This window comes from Rutidosis leptorrhynchoides, chromosome 4 (assembly GCF_046630445.1).
Source record: "Rutidosis leptorrhynchoides isolate AG116_Rl617_1_P2 chromosome 4, CSIRO_AGI_Rlap_v1, whole genome shotgun sequence".
Taxonomy (NCBI): domain Eukaryota; kingdom Viridiplantae; phylum Streptophyta; class Magnoliopsida; order Asterales; family Asteraceae; genus Rutidosis; species Rutidosis leptorrhynchoides.
The window spans coordinates 379,545,933-379,556,542 of NC_092336.1; the positions used below are offsets into that span (position 1 = coordinate 379,545,933).

The window sequence follows — 10,610 nt, forward strand, 5'->3', positions numbered from 1 at the left end:
ACAAGGCTTACTATGGAGGAGTTACGAAAGGAAACACAAACACGTACGAAGTTTGACAGTTTAAGACTTTTATCTCAACCGGTTTCTACCGACATTCCTCCGGAACAATATTTGAAATTCATCTCAATCGATTTTAATTGTTGATTTTCATATTTGAAAATTTTGGTGAAATTTGGTAGAACCTGCAAGAACAAATTCGGTACCATGATTTTGGAAAAGGGAGAAATTTATGTCAGCAGTTCAAAACTTAAATGGACGAAATTGCCCTCACGTGAGGAAACTTAACGCCAGGAAACTAACGGAGGTTTGGCATTAGGTCATCCATGTCGAAATTGCAAAGATAAGGGTCAACGAGGTCAAAAAAATAGATAAAGGTTACCCGTGTTATTTCGAGCAAAGATAAAGAACCAACGGCGCAATTTTATCTTCTTATTTATACGATTTGAAAAAAAAAAAAGGATAATAGTATTAATGATGGTAAAAATAATAATATAATAATCATAATAATTATAAAATATAAATATGGGGTCAATGTGGTTGGTGTGATGGATATTAGTGAATGTGATAAATTAAATGAAAGGAAGAAGTTGCTGAATTGACGCTGATGTGATAGCAATGTAATTATATGACAGCTATTATGGATAAAAGTAATCTTAACACATAGAAAAGATTTACAAAAAGCGAAGAAGGTTTATATCACATTGAAAGGAGGAAGAAACTTACAAGAAGATACTCAGGTATAAATAGAAAGGATAAGGATGCCTATCTTCTTAATCTTAAATAAATAAAAATGCATTCTTTATTAGTTTGCTTTTGTTTAACATAATTAAATTCAAAGTTTTTAGTAAGTTTTTATAACATTATACTCTGTAACTACTTTTTTGTTATAAAAATAATAAACACGCCCAAGTTTGAATTTATTAGTCGACCTTAATTGAGCTCGATTTCGAGCTAAAGTATGATCATCAAACATAAAAATTAAACTGAATATCGAGTTCGAGTTCGAGTTCGAACATAAAAAAATATTCAAGTTCGAACTCGAATATTAGATGAAATTTATTATCGAGTTCGAGTTTACTTCAAAGATAGTAAAAATCGAACAAGCCCAAACTCAACTTCTTACTGCTCGACTAGAGTTCGGTTCTTTACCCTACCCACAAGCACCAAAGGCAAACAAATAAGTCGGGGACACGCACGAACTTTCACTAACCAAACCCTTCCATTTATTATATACTAGCACAAAGTGTGATCTTCTGTTTACACACTAGTCTTATTATACTTCCATATCCATATTCCATTTGTAATAACATAGCAACAAGCATTAACACTGTCACAAACTTAATAATCTTTACAAGGGTTGAGGCCGAGTCTGAACAATGAACAAATCTTTACCAACCAAACACCCTTCAACATCTTGAGCACACCCAAACCTCTGCTCAAGAAACAAACCCACAGCACCAAGTTTCTGCCCCAACTGTTGCCGAAAAACCGAGTTCACCGTCAACGGCTTCTTGCTATAATCAACCGTCAAATGTAGTACTTCACCATCTTCCAAACCACCCACCACCATCTCCTCACTAAAATTCGCAAACGCAAGTGTCTTAACCACCCCGTCAAATTTCCCGGATGATAACCGCCACGGTGTACCGCGGGTCCCGGCGGCTAACGTCTCCCCGAGCCCCGGTGCGATCTCCGCTTCCACCACGTTTTTGTCGTTATCCGTTGGGCTGACCGTATGGAGCACAAATGAAAGGTCCGGTGAAAGCATTTCTTGGACCAAAACCGCCATTGAAGCTTCTTTTTGTGACACACCTGCAACTCTACGACTTAAAACCGCTCGTCGTGTGTATAACGAGGCCCATACACGACAAACGGCTTTACCGAAATTGATTGGATTCGAGAGGGTAACGTTAGGGATCGAGTCGTATAGCCCTGCAGCAGACATTCCGGCTAAATCTTCCACGTTGGCACTTGATCGTACGATCAATCGTGCATTACTCTCAAACAATTTCCCTAAACTTTCAATGATTTGATTCGGAAGCTGTACGGATGTGATCAGATTTTGCAGTTCGTTGCATAATTTGTCGAGCTCTCCCCCGTCCATTTTGGCCGTTTCAAGCTGTTCCAATAATGATTCGAACGTTTGGGTCGAGTTGTTTTGTTTTATTGCAAGTTCCATAGTACCAAAGGGAATCACAGCCCCATTTGGGACATTAAAAGCTGCTGGAACTCCCTGATCACTATAAACTGTATCAAATAAATAAATCAGTTAACAGTTAATATTACTTAAAATTTTGGTAGTTGATTTCTAGAATTTATAATCAGACAATAGTTCACGTTTTTATGCAAATTGCTTTAATGTATATTAGAGGGGGTAAAATGGACGAATTAAATGAGCGGGTTGTGCAACAGGTCAAAATGGGTTTAAGCAAATTGCAAAATTAATTAATAATCTTCATAGAAGAAAGATGGGTATTGACCTTTAGCAGAAGCTGCAGCTAGAGAAGCTAAGGTACCACAAGAAGCTGCCTTTGCGCCAGAAGTTTGTACATCTGCATCCGCAAGTGGTATTATGTCGCCCGTCGAAACACTCTACAATGATAAAAACTTGTGGTTATATAATTTTAATTTATCATCTGAATCGAGTTTAATAAATGTCGTTTTCATACCTGGCTTGCGTAGATGGATTTAGGAACGGAATTCATAGGAGTCCCGTTTGATGAAGTCTCAATAGGATGGTCCTTAATTCCGTCTTCCTTCGAAGAAGGAATGACATTGACACCTGACGGTGATGCATCTAGCCTGCAAAATATTTGTCGTGTTTCCATTTTTACAATGTCATGGGTATATCATCGTTGACTCATATTAAAATGTTGACCAATTTTGACTTTGACCGACTTTGACTAACAAATCCTATTTTGACCCATTAACCAATAATGACCGATTAATTATACGGATTTGAACTATTACAAGATACGCCCACTGGTTGGGGCCTTGAGTTGCAATAGGTCTCAGGTTCAAATCCTGTCTAGAACGAATATTTAGTGGTGGCCAAGGATGGTTTGGAAACAGCCACGGAGTAATGTTGTTGGGTTGCGTACATTAGAGTATGCGAGCAGATTACTCGCCCTCCCGGTAGCCGGAACAGGGGAAAACCTTCTAACTAATTAAGCGGATTTGGAAATATCGGATCGGTCTGTTCTTAAAAATGTGTAATCGGGGATTAATCGGTGTTTTTTACAATAGCACCTGTCTACTAACTTTTCAAAATTACTGTACAGTCAAGATTTTGAACATTTACTACAACTGATACTAACCTTATATATTTGCCCTCGAGGTTTTTGATACTAGCGATTTTATCATCATCTTCACATGTCACAAATGCAACTTTCTCCTGATTTATGAAAAGAAAAAAAATCAATAAAATCACAAGTTTTTAAAAAAGTATGATAGTATACGAGAGAAGAATATACAGAAACTAACTTGTCGGGCCCTGACACCAAGATGAGATAAGTGAGGCAACTCCTGGAGTAGAATGACTCCGACTATGTTGTTTCCTGCAGCTGTTACCTGCACATCGAATGATTGAAACGGTTAAACTCTGTTTCTATGGTTATACCCTATGTATTTTTGTATGTGTAATTATAAAATTATTGATCGTCTAGTTGCTAATGAACTCCTAAATGTAATTCTGAATTAATTATTCCATTATTACGACTTCAAGTGGTAAATAATAACTTTAATCGGTTTATAGTACCTGGGGAAAGTGATTCTGGATAATCAGTTCCATACAAGTACCTATTGGCCATATATTAGATATTACATATGTTTCATCTACATTTCTCCATGTAAATTATTCATTCATATATTAGTTAGTTACTTATATAATCATAATATTTAAACTTTCAAATACCAGATTATTTGATCCTTTCATTTTTAAACATCAGTACATCCAAACATTGATTTAATTATCATTGATCGTTTAATTTGGATTATTTAGAGCAAGTAATAAATTTCAAACGAACATCCAAAGACGCCCTTCAATAGTTTCCAGATCCAAAGTACTTGTCTTAAAAGATACTTTCGAGATTCATAAGAGTACCAAAAAGGGATATACTAACCTCTTCATCTCCATCGGCTTTGCTGACCATAAGAATAATGGGTCCCTCAACAGATGATGATAATATGCCAGGAACTATTCTTTCAACCTAGTAAAACATACATGGTAAATTAAAGTTTATATAAGGTAAACATGAAAATAGACAACAAAAACTTTTCTGAATGAGCCATAAATTTAAATTACAGTTTATATAAGAAGAATGCAAGCCCACCTGTATTAAAGTTCCATGAACCAAGCCAGGAACAAGAACATCAAAACCTTGTGACCCGAGTGTGGTCCTAACCGCCTTCAGAAGCATAGTACAAAGTTTGGAAATCTGAAATATTATGCTACAGACCAAAGAAAATCATTAAGAAGTTCATAAATTCATGTAATTGAATACGTTAGTATATAAATGAAGTGTATCATATTAATACCCAGCACGAATCTCTGCTTCTGTGAACGTTCTCACACTATTTTCAGGAATTCCAAGTGCTTTGCCCAGCATCTAAAAACAAGCACAAGGAGTAGTATGAATAATTATGAGCAATTCCAACAACGCAACAATGGTTGACTATTTCCATAATAATAAATTCGACGTTTTATTGGTTATAGTTTTCCACTACCAGTGAAATATCTATTTAACCTTTGATGAGAAACAAATAACAGAATCTTGTGGACCGAAACCTACACCACTGAGATATTTGCAATGAAGATAATTGGAAAATAGATAATTATCTTGAAAATTTATCGAAATAATAGAGCGCTGCATTTTCTAACGATATCCTACAAAAGTAATTGTGTGTTTTCACAAATAATACCTCTACTTTTGGAGGGAAGATTTGGAGAAGTGCTTCAGAGTATTCATCAATCAGCCTCTTAGATCTATCTAATGTAGCTTTGATCCTTAGGGCCCAAATTGTCTTCCCATCTTCAGTACCTAAATAATAATAGATAAAACAGTTGTTAGTAAAAGCTCCGAAATTAGATTTAGTGGTGGCAAGATGGGTCAGCAGGATCAGTAGGGTAATGGGTCAGAATTCAGCTTGGATCGGGTCATTAACTAAGGGTTAAAATAAGCAGCACTGGTTGGAGTTGATTCACAAACACTAATTTGTCGACTTTTTAAACTTACAGATACAATAGTATTATTATAGTTATTTAGATTTAGATCTTTACATAAAACAATTCAAGAGGGTGACTGCATTTAAAGAAAAAGACGGAAACTTTTAACCTGTTTGACCCCTACAAACCATTTAATATAAAACACAGCCCGTTGATAAGTAAGTCGATTGATGCTTTTACTGCTAATCATATTGAGTAGGAAAAAAACAGATACCAAAGACATAAATGAAACCTTCTTTTTCCAAAAGTCTTTTTTCTTGCCAAGCTAGAAGTTCATTTTCGATTGCTTTACATTCTTCTGGTTTCCACCCGGATAAGCCCAACTGACGAATGCCAACAACAAGAGCACCAATTGGGTCATTCCATGAGTTAACATTCATCGAGTTCACATTATCTGCAAGCCAGTGGGCCCCACCAGCAGCTTCAAGTGCATTGAGATATCTACACATAACATTCATATTCAAATTATGAGATAAAAATATTAGTTCGCCAATTTACGTTAGCATTATACATGTTCCATCAAATAATGCATAATTCAATAATTAATATCTCCCATCTGGCTTCTGTTTACTAATTGCAGGGAGTCATGAAAAATGGAGTCGTAAAATGAAGAGTAATTAAGAAAAATAAGATATGAAATGGCAATACTTACAAAAACAACTTTCAAATTAAAAATTATAACCAATAACCTTGCCAAAACAAACACATGTGAAGCCATATTGATCTTTAAGTAGCATGCAGATACATGCAAAAACATTGCCAAAATAGAAACATGTAAAGCCATATTAAGCAGATACATGCACACACGCACATACAGAATATAGCATACCTGCTCATGAGAACAAAGGCATAGTCCTCCAATCCAATCTCAGCAAGACGCCACTGTAATAAGTAGACAAGATTTGTAAGGAGTAAGGTCTTCTTCTGAATGTATAGCTTTCGTTGGGAAGTTGGTCGTAAGGGATCCAGTCGAAAATATAGTCGTTCAATTTATAAATCTAGTTAACTAGTAAATGTGTTCAATATTTTAAAAAACACTACCTTGTTGCAATATAATCTACATTTAAATTATAAATACACTTTGAAAGACTTTCGACCCGTTTGACTTTTTCAGCTAGAGATTTTTAGTTTTAACCATCTGGACTGTTAAAGATGAACGCGATGCCCAATCGATGACTTTATAAGTTAATGTGCAGAAACTTCAACCTCGAACTCTACCTTAAAGATCCTACCTTTTTAAGTTCCAACAAATAATGAAGGTACAAAAATGAGTGGGAAGCAAACAATTTCAAAATCTCTTTAAGCTGTTGCCAAACAATTAGAAAAGGAAATTACCTTTTGGCGCATTGCTATTGCAGTATCAGGAGCGTCGTTACGGATACCACTCTCAAGACCTTTTGTAACCATCTCACGAAGACCATTTAACGAATGTATCGTATTGATCAACATATCTATTCCGTTTCCTTTCAAAATATCAGGTGTTCCTTGAAAATTATCCAAAGCCTACACTCAAAACATTCATTAACAAAGTTTTGACATGAAATTGGTCTGTTTGTACAACGCGAAAAAGAAAAGGGTTACCATCTTGCACTCCAAGAATGATGAAAGCTTTGCTTTGCCCTTTTCATCAAAAGATTCTTTAACTGCCTCCAGTTGTTCTGTAAGGCTGCAAAAGCAGACACCCAATTTTTACAGCCGACACATCGATTTAGGTTAGGTCCAAGACATTTTCACTACTTAACATCATCATATCATGTATCCCATGTGTAGCATATATTATTTATATGTGTGTCAATTTTGAGCCATTGACTTACAAATGAGGCTGTCAGGGTTATCAGTTATGTTAATATCTGACAGGTTAAATAAAATATAAATATAGGTTAAAAAGAAATGGGTCAAAAGTTTGCCGAAGGAGTAATTTCAGCAGAAAACCTCTCGATCATTATGTACTATTCAAGATATTAGATTGTTATTCACCTAACATAATTTTAAAATCATATATCACAAAATAACTATATTAATACAAAATACAACTCTTTTATAGAAAAAATAGTTCGGGTCAACCCAACTCGACGTATTTTAAGTCTAACTAAAGTTAGTTGTTACCCAACCTGACCAACCAGCCAACTTTGTCACCTCTAGGAGTGTATAATCTTGAAATTATGATTTTTAGAAATGTGAATTACAAACAACTGTGATCGCTAAAAAAGAAAATAGAAAACCTTCCAGCATTGAAGAAATCTTTGAGTTCATGATGGAATATTTTGAACTGTTCAACAAATGCGTCGTTATATTGTCCCGGGGTCTTGGTGATTCTTTCAAGCATTGCAGCAGTGGCTATTAAATCTTCAGGGCCGGCACATCGGTGAAGCTTATTCTGTATTGTGTGTTTAATTTCTTGCTGGAATATTCACATTATCCAAAAAAAAAAAAAAATTAAAAAAAATTAAAAATTAAAAATTAACGCCAAAGAAATGACAAAAATAGGCACAACAAACAAAGTGTAACATGATGAGGTTGTCACCTTGAGGTCATGTGGGATATCGTTTCTGTGAGCGATGTCTCGTATTAGAGTTAAAGGAACAGATGCAGTGAATTCTGCCTTAAAAGATGGTAGACATGGATGAATTTTGCGGATAACAAGCAACTCCTGCTCAAATTTAAAGAAAAGTATATGAGTTTTGCCCATTCTTCTCCTTCACACTAGTCAAGTAAACAGGACCCACAATATTATCATCACTAGTCCTCACACCATAAAATTGAAATAACATGTCGCAAACAGTTATATTAGATGGTAATTTCGATCCAATCGCTTATGAATGGGTCGATTCAGGTGCTTAAGTTTCAAACGGATGAAAAGGGAAAGAGTAAATAGCTTAAAAGCACCTTATGAAATATTAATGATATAGTACAACTGTTGCAATCATATTTGAGAAATCAATCATCACAAAGTTCATAAGAATTTGCACAAAAAGTGTTCCGCCTGTTTTAACCACCAAACAAATAATTATTTTCTATCCAACCACATTTTAGCTTGTTAACCAACGCTCATACTGCCCTCTATTATAACAAATAACTTTGACGCAATTTCTTAGAGTAGTCAAATAAATTACCTGCGGAGAAGTATCTTTCCTGTTAGAAATTCGTTCCAATTCCCGGAATATATGCCTAGAAATTTCAGCATGATGATTCGGCCTGTGATGACCCCCATCCTCGTAGCAAGGAATTTGACCAGTATTTATCCACTGCATAAAAGGGTAAAACTTGAAAAGAAAAATTACACTATTTGTCCAATAAAATGAAAAATGCAAATCAAAACGAAACCTTTAGATAGATGGCTGAATATACAAGAGCATCCAAACGATCTGCACCATCCTTACTTCCAATCACTAGCTCACGAATAACTTCAAGCTTCACCCATGAAATGAATGCAAATACAGAAACAGAAACACCTTCAAATTAGTCCATGGTGATCAAAATGGGTTTGAATTTATTCGAGCTCATTTTTAGTATGGATTGGAAAGTATCAAGTTGGATGCACACTTTTTGTAACCCTTTGACTCGGATGTATACATCCTGATGTCCCAACATAATTGAATTCTTACATATGATTGCAAAAATTATAATAATAAAAATAAATTAAAGGTTATATGAATCAAAAATAGAATCGGAGAATTTCCACTCTGTTTGACCCGTTCGAAATTTTTTACATGTTTCCCTTTATATTGATTTTTTACTTAAACATCTTGAATTAAACCAAGACCCACAAGTAAATGGGTCAAAATAGATACCACTACAACAACAAGAACCAAAACGGTACCTTTTTCCACCAGTTCTTGCCTCTCTGATCACCTTCCACTAACTTTAAAGCCACCCCGTCAAGGCCCGATGTATCCCATTGTCTTTGTCTTTCTCTACTACCATGCTCGTTCGATTTCATAAACGAAGTTCCCTTCCCTTGCCATTTCTCCACAAAAGGACTCCCTGCAGCGTCCAGATTCAACGAACCATTCTCGTCTTGAATCTCACCTACACTTTCCACTTCAACCTCATATTCTCTACCATCTATAGGCAATAGATTCACGGATTCATTAGTCATATTCCAATGAAAAACGATCTCAAAACTCCCAGATTTTGGCAGCTTCAAGACACGGTTATCACCACCTTCCCAAACCATACTCTTGTCCATTTGCTCAACAACAAATTTAAATTCAATAGTTTCGCCCGATTTACATTCCATATCCACTACCCAACCGGTCTCAGTCCAATTCATCTGTTTCTTCTTTTTCCATGATCCGAACTCTTTTGTTGACCCCAATACTCCAACATGCTCACCAAATTTTACCTGATGATCCAACCGCAGAGTGAGTTGGACCTTCCCTTGAGCTGATTTCGACTTCATCTCTGTTTCACCAGTCTCTTCTTCTCTAGAAACACACATTGTTAAGTTAGTTCTATCACCATATAGTACTTTTCATCACAAATAAAAACTTTCAAATTCACAAACCAAATAAAAAATTGAAAATTTCATGTATGGGAAGGACTAAAAGTTAACTAGTATTCCAACACACAAAGAAATGTTGTAATCCTATTTCCCTATGGGGACCATGCTTCTCTTAGACATTTTAACAAACACCTGGTGGGCAAATGAATAAACAAAAGTTATCAAACTAAATTATGATGAAACAAACAACAAACCTGGTTTCAGTAGACACAGCACAAACAATGGGAGAAGGTGGTTGTTGAAATCCCAAATGATAACCACCATAAAGATTCAATCTTGGCTTATAAAACCCAACAATTTTAAAAGTTCTTTGCCGGTTATGGTAATTCAAGAATCTAAATTTCTTTACAATATGGGTTCCTAAAGAGGATGGATTCTTGGTGGCAGAGTAAGAACTAATCACACGCAGAGAATCCATTTACACAATATCTTCTTAAAAATGTAATGACAAAATTACTTGATTGTATAGCTCATTAGAAAGAGTGTTTGTAAGTATATACTGTAATTTTTTTGTGTATGTTTGAGAGTGATGATGAAGATAAAAAGGAGGGTGAAGACGACGTGGCAGAGAGGGTTTTATCAAAATATCAAATCCCCGTGAGCGATCTAATAATAAAAATTGGAAATTTATTGTAAAGAAAAGATTTTTTTTGTATAAATTGAAGTTGTCTTGACCCTTCATTCGTGTGGATACATGTGTAACATAAACATAAACTTTGTGATCACGGCGTCGACATGCATTTTTAATTTGTGATCATGTGATTTTTGTGTGTGGGTTAGATTTGATTTTGAAGGACTAAATAAATAAACTTGATTCAAGTGTTTTGGTTGGGATCGATGGGTTCATTATTTGAATGGGGACCCATTTTCATATATGGTTTT

General features: G+C 35.3%; 1 protein-coding gene across 2 annotated transcripts; it reads right to left on the reverse strand.

Moving 5' to 3' along the window:
• Positions 1–898: 898 nt before the first annotated feature.
• Positions 899–10,335, reverse strand: LOC139904635 (phosphoglucan, water dikinase, chloroplastic). 2 transcript variants are annotated; one of them, XM_071886568.1, is made up of 19 exons: positions 9,923–10,335; positions 9,045–9,651; positions 8,549–8,635; positions 8,338–8,469; positions 7,749–7,874; positions 7,447–7,625; positions 6,806–6,890; positions 6,560–6,727; positions 6,054–6,106; positions 5,439–5,665; positions 4,921–5,039; positions 4,537–4,607; positions 4,332–4,449; positions 4,122–4,208; positions 3,484–3,570; positions 3,318–3,394; positions 2,670–2,802; positions 2,481–2,592; positions 899–2,247 (listed from the first exon to the last, which is right to left on the reverse strand). In XM_071886568.1, the coding sequence occupies exons 1-19, from the start codon at positions 10,144–10,146 to the stop codon at positions 1,349–1,351; spliced, it is 3,591 nt and encodes a 1,196-aa protein (XP_071742669.1). In that variant the 5' UTR covers positions 10,147–10,335; the 3' UTR covers positions 899–1,348. The 2 variants fall into 2 exon arrangements, with proteins under 2 accessions (XP_071742669.1, XP_071742670.1); XM_071886569.1 differs by having other exon boundaries at positions 5,457–5,665; positions 9,923–10,334.
• Positions 10,336–10,610: the final 275 nt, after the last annotated feature.